This window comes from Chiloscyllium punctatum, chromosome 12, assembly GCF_047496795.1.
Source record: "Chiloscyllium punctatum isolate Juve2018m chromosome 12, sChiPun1.3, whole genome shotgun sequence".
In the NCBI taxonomy this organism is placed as follows: Eukaryota; Metazoa; Chordata; class Chondrichthyes; order Orectolobiformes; family Hemiscylliidae; genus Chiloscyllium; species Chiloscyllium punctatum.
Genome location: NC_092750.1, coordinates 30,872,591 through 30,889,480, shown reverse-complemented (window position 1 = coordinate 30,889,480; position 16,890 = coordinate 30,872,591). Strand labels below are relative to the sequence as shown.

The 16,890-nt window shown below is 37.1% G+C and overlaps 1 protein-coding gene across 3 annotated transcripts in view; it reads left to right on the top strand.

Moving 5' to 3' along the window:
- The window catches only part of phf2 (PHD finger protein 2), a 158,849-nt gene that overhangs the window by 122,737 nt on the left and 19,222 nt on the right, over window positions 1–16,890 (top strand). For all 3 annotated transcript variants that reach the window (XM_072582260.1, XM_072582259.1, XM_072582261.1), the window contains exons 15-19: window positions 650–840; window positions 2,058–2,131; window positions 2,677–2,834; window positions 3,016–3,066; window positions 4,772–5,046. In XM_072582260.1, the coding sequence (XP_072438361.1) occupies window positions 650–840; window positions 2,058–2,131; window positions 2,677–2,834; window positions 3,016–3,066; window positions 4,772–5,046 (749 nt within the window). The remainder of the gene's footprint in view (window positions 1–649; window positions 841–2,057; window positions 2,132–2,676; window positions 2,835–3,015; window positions 3,067–4,771; window positions 5,047–16,890) is intronic.

Genomic DNA, 16,890 nt, shown 5'->3' with positions numbered 1-16,890 from the left:
GCTTTGAAATTCCATCCCTGTCCCCTTTGTCTCACATTCCTTCTTTAAGGACTTTTTAAAGCCTACTTCATTGTCCATGCTGTTAGGCATCTGGCACAGTATCCTCTTATGAGGCTTGGTGTCATGCTTTATTTTATAAATACCTATAATGTAATATAATAGTATCTTCGAATATTTTGTTACATTAAAAAGTGCTGTATAAGTTATTGTCGTACTCTACCTGAAACCAGCTTTCATAAAGATAGCAAATTAACATATTGTTTGGGATATTTTACCATTTAAACATTTAAATCCCCATCCTGACCATCTGCTATTTGTAACGGAATGTTGGTAATGAAGTCATTGTTTCTGCACATTAGCTGAACATCCTTTTAATTACTGCTGTAATTAATCATTGTAATCATGTAATTAATCAATTAATCATTAAATCATGCTAAACAACTTCTGATCTCAAAACAGTTTGAAAGGTAAAATGATTTCAACATTCATTCTGGTGAGCTTAATGATAGATTTGTATTAATTACTGTATACTTTCTAGACAGGCATTATTTGTGTTTGCACCATATCAGAAAGGTGAACATTTTTACAATGGTTCTTGACCATATGGAAAACGTTTTTATTTTGTTATTTTAATATTATACTTTAACAGTTGTAAAGGAGTGAAAACTCAGACCAAATCTGTTAAGTCTGATAATGTGTTCGGGTGTTTGCAAAATATTAAAGAAGACAAGCCAAAACCAGTAAGAGATGAATACGAGTATGTTTCAGATGATGGTGAATTGCAGATTGATGAATTTCCTATAAGAAGAAAGAAGACTGCTTCAAAAAGAAATTTAACATGTAAGTAAAATTTTTAGAATTTTATATTTGTGCATAACTGCACGTATTTGCAAGTTCACTCATCATGACGTGGAACTATATCGATGTTTTGTCATTGTCGTGTCAAAATCGAGGTATTCCCTCCCTAAAATACTGTGGATCTACCTACCCACTATGGCAGTAGTTCAGGAAGGCCACTGAAGTGCCAAGTTCTGGTGAAAGAATTAAAGAAACACATGAAATGTAAATTTAATTTTGATTGCTGTTATTTTCCAAGTCTGGAATAAATTTCTAATTTGATGACTCTTTGAAAGGTTTTGAACAAACAGCATTTTGCCATCTCAAACCAGGTGAAAAGGACGTTGTAAAACAAACTGGACAGACTGACAATATAGAGCAACTGATTACAATTATGAGTTTGGGGGTAGGGTCAGATGGGCAAAAGGGCTGTCACACCAGAGAGTTGGGTTGGGGAGTGGAGAGTGCGAGAGGCAGGATTTTAGGGCAGAGTGAGTGCATGAATGGATTAAAAGATGAGAATTTTAAATTTGTGCTGTTGCAGACAAGGTGCCAAGTTAGGTCAGTAAGGGCAGCAGTGAGCAGAACCTTGATATGGAAAGGAGTACAGACAGCAGGAATTTGGATAAAATGAAGTTCACAGATGTTTGAGGACAGTAGACTGTCCAACAGGGAATTGGTACAGTTAAGCCTGAAGATGGATGAGGGTTTAATTAGTAATTAAGCTGGAGCATGGGTAGATGAATGGAATTTTGTAGAAGTGGAATTGTGACAAGTGAAGATTGGAAATTGCATCACCAACCTGAAGAAACCACCCTGCCATGAGAATCACAAGCACACCCAAAGGGAGAGTGAATGAACTGATTGTAGAGAGCAAGATTATGGTGTCTATTGTGAAACCTACCCCTTTGGATGATTTGATAACAATTGAGTAAATTCCCATTTTAAAAAAAAAGGTGGACAGGGGTGGGGGAGTCTGCATCCTTATTAAACTGAATAGTTTAGAAAAAGATATGAGAGCAGAAGCTGAGGTTGTAGTCATATAGAACACAGCTTGCAAACAATCTGCTTTAGCTTGAGTGTGACTTTGAAGAAGATTGAAATTTGTGGTTGTATGCAATTCATGAGAACAGAAGATGAAAGCTTTTGACCTCTCAATATTTAACTTATCTGTTAATACTCCTTTATTTAGTCCATTAACTATCTTTTTTGTTTCTTAGTTTTATCAAAGACCAAAGAGAGTGTGGGACACACTGAAATGAGGGAACCTGTGGTTCAACACAGTTCTAATCAGGTACGTTTACATATATTCAACAATTACTTTTAGAATTACTTTTATAAGTGCTTCGGCTCATAATACTGACAGTGGTTTTGCTGTTACTGTTAGCTGAATAGAATTTTTAAAAAATTATTCATTCATGCGATGTGGGCATTACTTTGGGCATCCCTAACTACTCATGAGGAGGTGATGGTGAGTCATTTCCTTTAATTGCTGTAGTCTGTACTTGCAACAATATATGTCACAAAATGTTCTGATTGCATTGGAAGGATGTGCCACCCCCCAATATTACAGGCAATTCTCTCAGCTATAGTGTTTTAGTAACAGCAGTGTTAAATACATTGAGAGTCAGGTGATCTGGGACACTGCCATCTAACTTGGGAAACTTGCAACGCTGTTGCAGAATTAAAATCTAAAGCGATTGCACTAAAAGATTAATTAATAATTATCTTGGATGATTAAGACATCAGTTTTTAATTTCTTGTTCTATATTCTGTTGTGCATCAATCACTTGCAATTAATTTTTATTTTAATAATTTCATTTTTGGGTTCACATGCAGGATGACAATTCATCTGATGAAGATTCACTTCATATTGATACTGAGGCAAAGTCAGATCCTAGCACTGACAAAAAGACTGAAACCAGTAGTTCTGCTGGGATACTGGATCTACTACAGGCCAGCAAACAGGTTGGCGGTCTTGAATACAGTGGAAACAGGTATGAGTCATAACTCCAAAGATGGAATTTAGAAATGATGCTACATTTGACCAGTAATTTTAATGGGAACTTTCTAAAAAATGCAAATCTGTTTGTTACAGGCTTCATCACCAAGTTAATCTTCTCATTTGTTTAATCTAAAAATGTTATCTGACAATATCTTTTCAAATGTTTTTTGCAGCAAAGTCATTAAAGTAGCAAAAGTCACCAACTGTGACATCACTGATTTCAGGTACGAATGATATTTGATGGACCTAAATGTGGTAATTGTAGATAAATAGAAAATAATTCAGATGGTAAAGTGCATATTACTATAAAAGTTGAAAACATTAGTGGATGTAAGCTTGTGAGGGATGATGCAGGGATGTTTGGTTCATTTCTTAGGTATTCAGTTACTCACTTTTTAAAATATTTGCAAGGTTCAGTTCAACTTTTAAAAGCAAAGACAGGGAAATTTCACTATTTTAGCTCTGCTTTGTTTTATAAATTATCTGTGCTTTGATGTGAAATGCTGTTTAAAAATTTATATTTAATTTCTCACTATTTTCATTAAATTACTGCAAGATTCATAGTATAATAGAAGCTTGCAAACATAAGGACACCACATGGCAGTGTGTCTGTGTGAATCTTTGAATGAGCAGTCATGCTGAGTCCCACATTCCCATTTTTATTGGTAACCCTGAAAATAGCTCAAATTAAAATTATTTATTAAATCAGCTTCCTTTGACTTTTCAAGTAGTGTTCTTGATCCTTACATTTGCCTGATTGGTTTATCATTTTTATCTTTCTTCTACTTATGTAACCTTTTCTCACTTATTTATTTGCCAACGTACTTCCTTCCCCTAATTTGAAATTTCTTAGGATTTAAATTTTGATAGTCCTGTTGCACCATTTGAGGTTATAAATAAGCAAATGGATTCAAAGAAAAGCTAGATATATAGGTACATATTTAAATGCATTTGAAAATTGGTTTGGCCATGTGTATAGAAAATTTCAAAATATGCAATTTTCTAATTTTAAATTTTTATTGCTAGAAAAAGTAGCATATAAACTTAATTTACAATATTGTAGACTGACAAGAATACTGCATATTTTAACTTAAAATTTGATTTACAAAGTTGTATGTTTTTAACTATAGAAATCGATAATAAATTTCTAACTTTCAATTTTTTCTTGTTCCCATAATATATGTAAATACATATGGATAAATATAGTGAAGTTAAATTAAGAACTCCAGGGATTTGAAAGTGTTGAATTAGGAAATCAGAGCCCCAGATTTGGATGCCTTTTTAAGCAACTGTGAGACAGTAAACTGAATAAAGGGCCATCTCACAGAGATGCATTAAAAATTAAGGGCTAACTCAATCCAGCTTTTTACCTTTTATAGTGTGGTCAGGTGTGAGCAAAACATTAAAGAGCAAAATAAAATATTTGTACATAAAAATATAAGATCTCTCTGAAGAAAAGAATTTTCATAGTGCCCTATTAGAATAAGGTTATAATTTGATTTGGCTTGTTGTTGAAAGCAATAGTTTTTTGGTTCTCTGGCCATTAATACACCATATGTAATTTTCCACTATTTTGCACAAAGTCCTAGCAGAATCTGATAACAGAAACAAAGATGTTAATATGGTATCGATGTTTGTTAGTTTCCCTTCAGCTGACTTTTATTACAGAGTCTGGATTAGTGGTGCTGGAAGAGCACAGCAATTCAGGCAGCATCCAAGGAGCAGCAAAATTGATGTTTCGGGCAAAAGCCCTTCATCCTTTATTCCTGCTGAAGGGCTTTTGCCCGAAACGTCAATTTCGCTGCTCCTTGGATGCTGCCTGAACTGCTGTGCTCTTCCAGCACCACTAATCCAGAATCTGGTTTCCAGCATCTGCAGTCATTGTTTTTACCTCGTTTTATTACAGAGTCACTTTTCTTTCTATTTTAGCCAACCGCCAGCTTCACCCAGCACACAAGAAGCCATCCAGGGCATGTTGTCCATGGCTAATCTTCAGTCCTCAGACTCCTGCTTACAAACTTCATGGACCAGCAACCAAGTTAAAAATAGCTCATCCATAGTTCAAGGATCAAAGAAAACTGGTAGCAACATTAATAAGCACACAGGGAAGCAGTTAGTCAAAAGCACTACACAGACCACTATTGACATTAATGATTATGAAGACCAGGACAGCCTAGGAGCATGTTTCAAAGATTCTGAATATGGTAAGTGAATTTGCTAAATAGCTCTGACAAAACTGATATAATAATGAAGTAAAGAATAGAGAAAATGCTGACAATTAGCTGTTGTTCAAAGTTATCTTTGTCTTTGACTGAGATTAACCAACTTTGACACAAAGAAAATATAAAATATCCCTGATATAACGATCTTTCAGTGTTCATAAATTTGTTTAGTTCTTTGTTTAGCAGTTATTCATTAAGAACTACTGATCAACTAAATTAGGAACAGTGAGCCTTGAATTTTAGTGATAAACTACTTGACAAATGTTAACACCTGAATATTGTTTTCAATGGTTATAGTATGTACATTGGTACAGTGTGCTGGATTTTTAATATATGGTCGGATAGTTGATGCCTAAGTAACCTAATGGGTCCAGACTTTACCTGATGTCAGTGTAAATACCAAAATGCCACTTTCAAGTTTAAAACACACAATTGATCCAGGAGTGATTTTGGTACTGAATGAATTTGATTTAACCCTTCCATTTGCTGAGGATATATTGTAGGGAGAGTGCTGATCAGTTCCATATGGCATTATCAGGCATTCTCGGTCAACATCAAGATTTTCCAATGCTTTCTTGGGATATTGGCAGAATTAATGTAGCCCAGAGACCAACAGCCTGCATAGGCACATTCTCCTATGTCTTTGGAACTCTGCAATTTGTAGACGCTAACCTATGTCCATTACATTGAATATCTTGGGTAGATCTTTCATCACATTTTAAGCCTTCTCTGTTCCCTCTCGCCTCCTCCTGACCAGGGGGGTTTATCTTCTGAAGTGCCTCTCGCTACTTTGTCCAATGTACCTTGTTATTCCCTCAGCTGATGCTTGTTTGTTCATCTGAGCTGTCTCCACCACTTCTGATGTCCTGGAAATACCAACAACTCCAATTTCTCTCAGTCCCAGTCATAGCAAAGCTGTGCCACTGATTGAGTTACCAAGCTTTATTTTCCCTTTATCTGATTCCAGTTCCATTTGAATGTTACACATACCAAATTGCTTTTGCTGCCTGTGTCAATTGCAAGCTTGCAACCATAGATACACTGAAAGGGTTCACAGCACAGTTAAGACTTCTGAAAAGGCTTAACAGTGTTACACATGGCTTGACTTGAGATTTTCTTTTCCCTGATGTTTCCAGTAAACTCTGCCTCTCTTTTCACATTATTATGCATCAACAATAGTAGAAGAAGTATTTATATTGATTTATCTGTTTATATCACTAACTAAAACCGAGAACACGCTCCCATCACACTACAAGCTTACATGATGTAATTTCCAATAGAGTCTCCTGGAATATTTCCAGCCAGAGTTTGGAAACTTAGGTGATACACCAGCATTTTCTAAAGAAAAAACCTGAAAGTATTCTGGTTTTCTCTGGATGTGAATATTTAAATGTAAACAAATTTCGTTAAAATGAAATGTACTTTATGTTTTAATATGCTCATCATTTTAATGTCTATATGCCATGTTATTTTGATCATCTTTTATTTATTTTCCAAATGCAAATCATAGAATATTAAAAGCAAACTTAAGCTTTTGAACAGCCCAAGTAAAATCTCAATTAAAGTACACAGTAACATATAGTTTATTTGAAGTCATCTTGAAAAGTTAAAAGTTTTCCAAATGGGTATCAATTATTCAATCACATAATTGCATAAACAAAATAATGTCACTTAATTATATCCATATGTCTCACATAATGATCAACATTATTATTAAGCGTGTTTTTGTACCCTTCCTCATACCAAAAGTATTTCTGACACTGTAACCTTAACCTTCAGAATAGTAATGGTACTGATTATTATCCTAAACTGGCTTTAGATTTCAAAGGAATACGTGTCCTGCTAGGATATATATACATTTTAAAATTGGATAGATGATTAGTGCTGATTAGTATATATTAATGAAAGAGTTACAAGTACTTCTCTTATGTTTGGTCGTAACTTGTTCTGTATAAAATCTGAATAACTGGAATATGAAGTTTCAACATGCTCTGCAAAACTGTGAATTTAGTTCAGAATTTATTGATTAATTGATTAATTGACTAGATTACATTTATTAGTCATCTAAACATAAAATCATTCAAAATATCTTGATAATATTGCTATGAATTTCTTTAAATTCATAAAAATATTAATGAAACACTAGTTATTATAGTTGTGAGCATAATCATGTACTTAAGATTTTTCATCTAGGGACTAACATGTCAAATATTTTCCAGAATTTAAGAATTAAATTAGACTTGTACTCAATGTAGTGAAATAAAGGGTTATAGGGACAATGCCTAATTCACAACAAGACTTTAGTGCCTGCTTAGAGAAGTAATATACTATGATTATAAATGTTATGAATTAGGGAAGTTAAACAATGGTTAACTAAAAACTTACATCTAAGTTTAGTGATTATGATACAATATTGAATTATGTTATTACACGCCATTCTTTAGGAATTGTGGAAAACTTTGAAATGATTATTCTGCGCAATGTTATGAGTTTATATAAAATATTAAATTCAACTTGAGTGGTTCTTCTCTACGAGACTTGACGCTAAGGTCTGTCTGAAGTACTGGCCAATTTGTGCTGTACTAGCTGTGATCTTGTAGAAGGCTGATAGCCTGAAGGCACTTCAGTAATGAGCCTGCTGAATTAATTTAGTGCACTGCTCTCTAGGAGCAAGAGGTGAAGCAGTACAAGAGATCAAGTAGTACTCAATTAACCCATGTCTGTTGATTTCAATGCAGTCAACACAGCAAATTGGTGCTTCCTGCATATTTGAATAATTTCTGCATTCACTCAATGATAGCTATGCTGTTTATTGGGTAGATGCAGCAGCAGGCTACCTCTTGCATGGCTGTACCTCTTTAAAACTAACCTGCAGTTAAAGATGAGGTGAAAGCAGTTAGGCAGGAGGTAAATCTGATCTGGGAAAAAGTAAGGAATGACACAGCAGTTTTTGGACGCTTGTATTAGACTGCGGACAGTAGGAGAGACAAGCCATCTCCTAATGCAATGGGAGTAGATGGTCATCAAGGTCACTACCAGGATTCAAATTTCAAGCACCTGGAAGCAGTTCCTTCTTCTGCTCACATCTTCTCTTGATAGAGGAATGGTGCAGCATGTAGCAGACTGCCATTCTTAGTGCCTGCTTTCTCAAGTACTATAGATTACTCCAGAGCAATTCAGTCAGCAGAAGTGTTGTTTCAGCACTCCCTTAGTTTGCTACCATAATGATTGTGACAACATGGCTTTCATTATAGAAAGCTGTCCATAGATTCATGGGTTGTGCACTGGAATCATTCATCTTTGTCACTTTACATACTTCAATCTGTAGGTCTTTACAACTTGAGACACTTACAGACATTTATAGAATTGTAACAGCATCCACAAGAGGTTAATTTGTAGGAACAGTGGAACAAGACCATTCAGCCTATTGACCCTGCTCTGACATTCAATTAGATAATAACCGATCATCTATCTCAGATCCCTTTTTACACTCCCTTCACATCACTTGATATTGTTAGTCTCCAAAGGTCTGTTGATGTCTGTATTGACCATGCTCAATGATTGAGTTTCCACTGTTGTTTTAAGCAGAAAATTCCAAAGGTCACCACGCTCTTATAATGGGGGATAGACTTCAATATACATGTAGATGGGGTAAACCTAATGACTTCAAAGGCCGTAGAGCATGGCATTCTAGAATGTGTTCAGAATGATTTTCTAGGACAGCATGTTGAGGAATTGACTAGTGGACAGGCAGCTTTAGATCAAATATTATATAAAATAAAAGGGTTAATTAATAACTATTACGGATGGTTACGGATGAGTGACAATAAAGTCATAGAGCTGTCAACTTGGAAACCAACCCTTTGGTCCAACTCGTCCATGCTGACCAGATATCCTAAATTAATCTAGTCCCATATCCCTCTAAACCCTATCTATTCTTGTAGCAATCCAGATGCCTTTTAAATGTTGTAATTGTACCACTCTCCACCACTTCATCTGGCAACTTGTTCCATACCCGCATCACCCTCTGTGTGAAAAAGTTGCCCTTAGGATCCTTTTAAATCTTTCTGCTCTAACCTTAAGTCTGTGCCCTCTAGTTTTAGAAACCCCCACCTCTGTGGAAAAGACTTTGACTATTCACCCTATCCATGCCCTTCATGATTTTTGTAAACCTCTATAAGGTGATCCCTCAGCCTTCGATGCTCCAGGGAAAATAGCCCCAGCATAGAGTCATAGAGATGTACATCATGGAAACAGACCCTTCGGTTCAACCTGTCCATGCCGACCAGATATCCCAACCCAATCTAGTCCCACCTGCCAGCACCAGGCCCATATCCCTCCAAACCCTTCCTATTCATATACCCATCAAAATGCCTTTTAAATGTTGCAATTCTACCACTTCCTCTGGCAGCTCAGCCTCTCCCAATAGCTCAGACCCTCCAACCCTGGCAACATCCTTGTAAATTTTTTCTGAATCCTTTCAAGTTTCACAATGTCCTTCCTATAACAGAATTGCATGCAGCATTCCAAAAGTTGTTTAGCCAACGTCCTGTTCAACTGCAACATGATCTTCCGACCCCTAGACTCAATGCGCTGATCAACAAAAGTAAGCATACCAAATACCACTTTCACTATCCCATCTACCTGCAACTCCACTTTCAAGGAACTATTAACTGACCCTCCTAGGACCTTACTATTAAGTGCATAAGTACTGCACTGATTTGCCTTTGTGATAGAATTTTACATTATATTTGAAAGTGAGGTAGTTCATTCTGAAATCAGGATGTTAATTTTACAGTAAGGAAATTATGGAGGTATTTCGGCAAATAGGTTGAAGTGTATTAGGAAAATAGTTTTTAAAGTTTGCCAGTCCATAGATAACTGATAGTTGATGATCATAGGTTATAGTAAGCTACATTTCTTCAAGACTTGAAAGCCCAAACATATTCAATTTGCTAAGGCTTATACATAGTTAAAAGAATAGACCAATGAAGATGCTCAAAATAGTTAAAAGGATTGGAAAATTGTATTCATAAACTGGCAAGAAAAATGAAAAAGGACTGTAAAGGCTTCTATAGGTATAAAAAAGAAATGTATGGCTAAGATCAATTTGATCAATTGGAGAATAAGTCAGAAAAATTTATGGGAAATAGGGAGAGAGAGAGATGGTGAAAAATCTAAATGATTACATTATACTTGTCTTCCCTGAGGAAGGTACAAGAAGTCTCCCAGTGTTAGAAATTTTAGGGACTTGGGACGATATTGAATTGAAGGAAATTAGTATTAGTGAGATTGGAGGAACCTGTTTTCTACATCCCAAAATATTGACAGAGGTAATAAATGTGCCCCCACTATTTAAGAAATGGGAGGTGAGCATAGAGAGAAAATAGGGAATTACAGATGACTAATCTTACATCAGTACAAGGAAATATGCGAGAATCTATGAAAGGACATGATAAATGTACATTTACATAATAATGATCTGATTAGGCATCGCATGGATTTGTGGATGGGAGATTGTGTTTGACAAGCCTGTTGGAGATTTTGAGGATGATACTAAAAGAATTGATGTGACATTTGGTGAATGTAGTAGACTTGGATTTTTAGAGAGTTTTGATAAGTTCTCCCACAGGAGGTTAGTTGGCAAATTAAGGCATATAGGATATATCAATGATTTGGATTGGGGGCGAAATGTAATATTGTTACATTTGCAGATGACACAAACAGATGGAATGTGTGCTGTGAGGAAGATGCAAAGTCGCTTTAAGAGGATTTGGACAGACTTAGCAAGTGGGCAAGATTATGGCAGAAGACTTGTAATCGTGCAGTTATCTACTTTGGTAGAAGGAACAGATGTGCAGAGTATTTTAATGGTAAGAGGTTAGAATTTGTAGATTGACAAAGGGACCTGGATGTACTCATCAATAAGAATTCCTCCTCATCTCACTTGTCAATGATATACAACTATTCCTGGTTTTAGACTCATAGCCAGGGGAAACATCTGTATCCACCTGTTATGCAATTTTTTAAAGTCCCGATGAGATCATTCATCAGAAAGCTACAGAAACCAAACCCAGTCTCCTCCCATTAGACAATCCTGCCATCTCAGAGATTACTCTAATGAACCTTCTTTGCACTACCTCTATGGTAAGTAACTCCTAAGTTTGAGATAGGGTCCAAAACTGTACACTGTATTTCAGATGGCACCTTGCTGTGCTGTACAAGTGCAGCAAGATGTCTTTACTCTTGTATTCATTCTTGTATTCATTGTGATGAAGGCCAACATACCATTTGCCTTCCTTATTGCTTGCTGATTCTTCATGCTTACTTTTAGTGACTCGTCAGCAAGGACACCAAGGTCCCTTTCAGCACCCACACTTCCCAACTTCTCAGCCTGTGAGGAAAAAGAAATCTGCCATTCAATTTTTCTCCCGAAGTGGATAACTTCACATTATAGAATATAGAACATGATAGCATATTACATGCCCTTTGACCCTCGATGTTGCACCACCCTGTGAAACCAATCCAAAGCTCATCTAACCTACACTATTCTCATCCGTATGCCTATCCAATGACCACTTTAATGTCTGTAAAGTTGGTGAGTCTACATCTGTTGCAGGCAGTGTATTCCACACCCATACTACTCACTGACATCTGTCCTATATCCCTCAGTTTGAAGCTATGCCCCCTCATGCAAACCATCACCATCCTACGATAAAGGCTGTCACTGTCTACCTGATCTAAACCTCTGGTTATTTTGTATGTTTCAATTAAGTCACCTCTCAACCTTCTTCTCTCTAATGAAAACAGCCTCAAGTCCTTCAGCCTTTCCTCGTAAGACTTTCCCTCCATACCAGGTAACATCCTAGTAAATCTCCTCTGGACCCTTTCCAAAGCTTGCAAATCCTTCCTATAATGCGATGACCAGAACTGCATGCAAAACTCCAAGTGCAGCCACACCAGAGTTTTGTACAGCTGCAGCATGACCTCATGGTTCTGAAACTTGATCCATTTACTAATAAAAGCTAACACACCATATGCCTTCTTAACAGCCCTATCACCCTGGGTGGCAATTTTGAGGGATCTATGTATATGGAATTCGCGATCTCTCTGCTCAACTACACTACCAAGAATCTTGCCATTCGCCCACTACTCTGCATTCCTGTTACTCCTTCCAAAGTGAATCACCTCACAATTTTCTGCATTAAACTCCATTTGCCACCTTTCAGCCCAGCTCTGCAGCTTACCTATGTCCCTCTGGAACTTACAACATCCTTCGACACTATCCACAACTGTACCGACTTGAGTGTTGTCCGCAGATTTACTAACCCATCATTCTATGCCCTTATCTGGGTCATTTATAAAAATGACAAACAGCAGTGGACCCAAAATAGATCCTTGCTGTACACCACTAGTAACTGAACTCCAGGATGAACATTTCCCATCAACCATCACCCTCCGCCTCCTTTCAGCTAGCCAATTTCTGATCCAAAATGCTAAATCACCCTCGATCCCATGGCTCTGTATTTTGTGCAGTAGACTACCATAGGGAACCTTATTAAACCCCTTACTGAAATCCATGTACACCACATCAACGGCTTTACCCTCATCCACCTGTTTGGTCACCTTCTGAAAGAACTCAATAAGATTTGTGAGGCATGATTTAACCTTCACAAAACCGTGCTGACTATCCCTAATCAACTTATTCCTATCGAGAGGATTATAAATCCTATCTCTTATAACCTTTTCCAACACCTTACCAACAGCCGTAGTAAGGCTTACTGGTCTATAATTACCAGGGTTGTCTCTACTCCCCTTCTTGAACAAGGGAACAACATTTGCTATCCTCCAGTCTTTTGGTACTATCCCTGTAAAACGTGATGACATAAAGATCAAAGCCAAAAGTTTTGTCTCTGGATTCCCAGACAATCCTAGGATAAATTCCATCTGGCCTGGGGGATTTATCTGTTTTTATTACACTTTCCAGAATTTCTAACATCTCCTGTGAACCTCAATCCCATGGCCTGTTTCTCAGTATTCTCATCGACAACATCGTCTTTTTCCAGTGTGAATACCAACAAAAAATATTCATTTACCACTTCCCCTATCTCCTCTGACTCCACGCATAACTTCCCATTATAGTTGTTGATTGGCCCTAATCTTTCTCTAGTCATTCTTTTATCCTTTATATACCTGTAGAAAGCTTTAGGGTTTTCCCTGATCCTATCCATCAATTGCTTCTCACGTCCCCATCTCGCTTGTCTTAGCTCTCTCTTAAGGTCTTTCCTGGCTACCTTGTAACTCTCAATCACCCTAACTGAGCTTTTACATCTTATCCTAACGTAAGCCGCCTTCTTCCTCTTGACAAGAGATTCAACATCCTTAGTAAACCCTGGCTCCTGTGCTCGACAACTTCCTCCCTGCCTTACTGGTACATACTTATCAAGGACACACAGTAGCTGTTCCTTGAGTAAGGTCCACATTTCTATTGTGCACATTACATTCTGTTTGCCATCTTCTCGTCCCAATCCTTCATTGTTGCTGCTTAAAAGTCTGGGAACTCAATCAACATTCTGGATCTAACTTCAGAAAATGAACTGCAGTGGTTCAAGAAGGCAGCTCACCATTACCTTATCAAGGACAACTAAGGATGGGCAATAAATGTTTCCCATCCAATAATGTTCATCTCCCATCAATGAAGTAAAATAAAGCAGTTAGACTCTCCGAGTTCCCTTGAGCCTTCTCATATTTTCATCATAACTTGTATTCCCGTTCAGTTTGGTGTTATCAGCAAATTTGAAAATGTTGCAATTGATCCCCACATACAAGTCATTATAAATTGGAAGCAATTTTACACTTTTAACTGCCCCTTGTGGTACCCCACTACCAGCAGTCTGCCATCCTGGAAATGAACTGTTCATTCTTACTCACTTTCTGCCTGTTATCTAATTCTCACTTCAGACTAGTATATCTTTCTCAATCCAGTTTAATATTTTTTAAACTAACCTCCTGTGTTTGATCTTATCGAAAGCCTTCAGAATAATCCACATCTGCTGGTTCTCTTTTTGGTAGAAGTGACATTATTAAAAATCTCCAAGTTTGTCAAACATGATTTCCCTTTTATTACCACTGTCTAATTTTACAGTTGTTTTCTGAATGTCCATCATCTGTAATAGATTGCAATGTTTTTCCTGCTAGTGATGTCAGACTAACACATCTATAATTCTCCATTATCCCTCTTTCATTTTTCTTAAAGAGTGGGGTAACATTTGCTACTTTGTCTCTGGAATGCAGAACCTCAGAGTGCTTGAGACATTGAGTAAATTTGAGGAAAAAGATGGATATTTAGTTAGTAATGGGTTGAAGGTTATGAAGAGCAGGCAGGAAAATGGAGTTGAGGTGAGATGAGATCAGTCAGGGTGATATCAAATTGTGGTTATATTCTTTTATTCTTTCCCGTCATCAGAACCTTTACAGAATCTATAGTTTTGGAAGATAATCACCAATGCAACAATTATCTCTCCAGCCACCTCCTTCAGCTCATCTCTCAGCTTTCCAAGGGATTTATCAATTTTCAATCTAGTTAACCTTTCAGCTGCTTCATTACTAATACTAATTTCTTTCAGTTCCTCAATTCCACAAGTTTCTTCATCACAGAATCTTTCTGAGAGGTTTTGTGTATTCTTTGAAGACAGATGCAACTAACTGTTTAATTTCTCTGCCATTTCTCTGTTCTCCATTGTATGTTCTCCTATCTATTATATTCTATCTGTAATTATCTAATCTTTTTCTTTTCACATACCTAAAAAGTATGCATTTATATTTCAGCTAGTCTGCATTCATATTCTTTTCTTCCCTTTCTAAATTGGTTTCTTGACCCTTTGGATTCTAAAGTGCTTGAAATCTCAGAATTAACACTTTTTCTTGCAGCTTTATAAGGCAATTTCCTTGATCCCAGCATAGCCTTTATTTAATTCATTAATCACTGCTGCTTTACCTTTTCCCTTTGGGTGTTTGTGCTTTACAGAAATGTTAATCTGTTCTAGACAGTGTCATATTTATTTAAATATTAGCTATTGCGTGCCTACCATCAAATCTTTTAGTTTAGTTTTTCAATCTCTCATAGCCAACTTACCCTTCACATCTTTAACATTTGCTTTCTTCCAATTTAAGACCTAAGTTTCAAAATGAAATATATTGTATTAAAACTTAATGCAAAATATTATAGCGTTATGGTCACTGTTTACCAACGCTCCTTTACAACAAGGTTAATTACCCTTTTATATTAGACAATGCTAAATCAGAGAAAGCCTGTTATCAACATCCTCCTCCATAAACTCACCTTGTATGTCCTCCAGGAGTTTATCCTCCACAGTAGTAGTACTGATTTAGTTAATGCACTGTAAATTTAAATTGCCCATTATTGTTGTAAGTAGTCAAAAAAAAATGTAATTGGGATGGGGGACGAGGCAATGGGATTCCTGTCTGCTGCTGAACACATGTTCAGTCATGTCAGGTTGTGCCAGGGCATTAACTGGAATGTTGAGTTCTAAAATGAGACAACTGGCATGAAATCAGTGTTGCACATTAATTTACATCATTATCTATCTGTTCTGCATACTCAGAATGGACTTTCACTGCACATGGCCTAATGCCATGGGATATCTGTTATGATTGCTATTATCAATCTGTTAGAATCGTTGATTTGAAGCTCGAAGGCACTCATAGAGTGTAGAAATTGAGTATAAACAAACCCAGTTTCTCAGCTAAGGTTTCTTGAAACTCACCAACCCAGATCTCTTAGTGGTGTTCCAGATCTTAAAAACCTTCTATGTGATGACATTTTTTAAACTTCCCATCTATTAACTAAGCATTGATCTGATCAAATATCACAGACCTGAGAAGTTAATTGTTTATCTGTACTGCTGAGATATTTGTACCATTGATAGTCACAGATGAGGTGCTGGAAGACTGGAGGTTGGCTGACGTGGTGCCACTGTTTAAGAAAGGTGGTAAGGACAAGCCAGGGAACTATAGACCAGTGAGCCTGATGTCGGTGGTGGGCGAGTTGTTGGAGGGAATCCTTCGAGACAGGTTGCACATGTATTTGGAAAGGCAAGGACTGATGAGATATAATCAACATGGCTTTGTGTGTGGAAATCACATCTCACAAATTTGATTGAGATTTATGAAGAAATAACAAAGAAGATTGATGAGGGCAGAGTGGTAGACATGATCTATATGGACTTCAGTAAGGCGTTCGACAAGGTTCCCCATGGGAGACTGGTTAGCATGGTTAGATCTCGTGGAATACAAAGATACAGAACTGGCTCAAAGGTAGAAGACAGAGGGTGGTGGTGGAGGGTTGTTTTTCAGATTGGAGGCCTGTGACCAGTGGAATGCCACAAGAATCTGTGCTGGGTCCACTCCTTTTTGTCATTTATATAAATGATTTGGATGTGAGCATAAGAGGTATAGTTAGTAAGTTTGCAGGTGCTATCAAAATTGGAGGTGTAGTGTAGCAAAGAAGGTTACCTTGTATTACAACAGGATTTGATCAGATGAGCCAGTGGGCTGAGGAGTGGCAGATGGAGTTTAATTTAGATAAATGCGAAGTGCTGCAGTTTGGGAAAGCAAATCTTGGCAGGACTTATACAATTAATGGTAAGGTCCTAGGGAGTGTTGCTGAACAAAGAGTCAGTGGAGTGCAGGTTCATAGCTCCTTGAAAGTGGAGTCGCAGGTAGATAGGATAGTGAAAAAGGCATTTGGTATGCTTTCCTTTATTGGTCAGGGTATTGAGTACAGGGGTTGGGAGGTCATGTTGC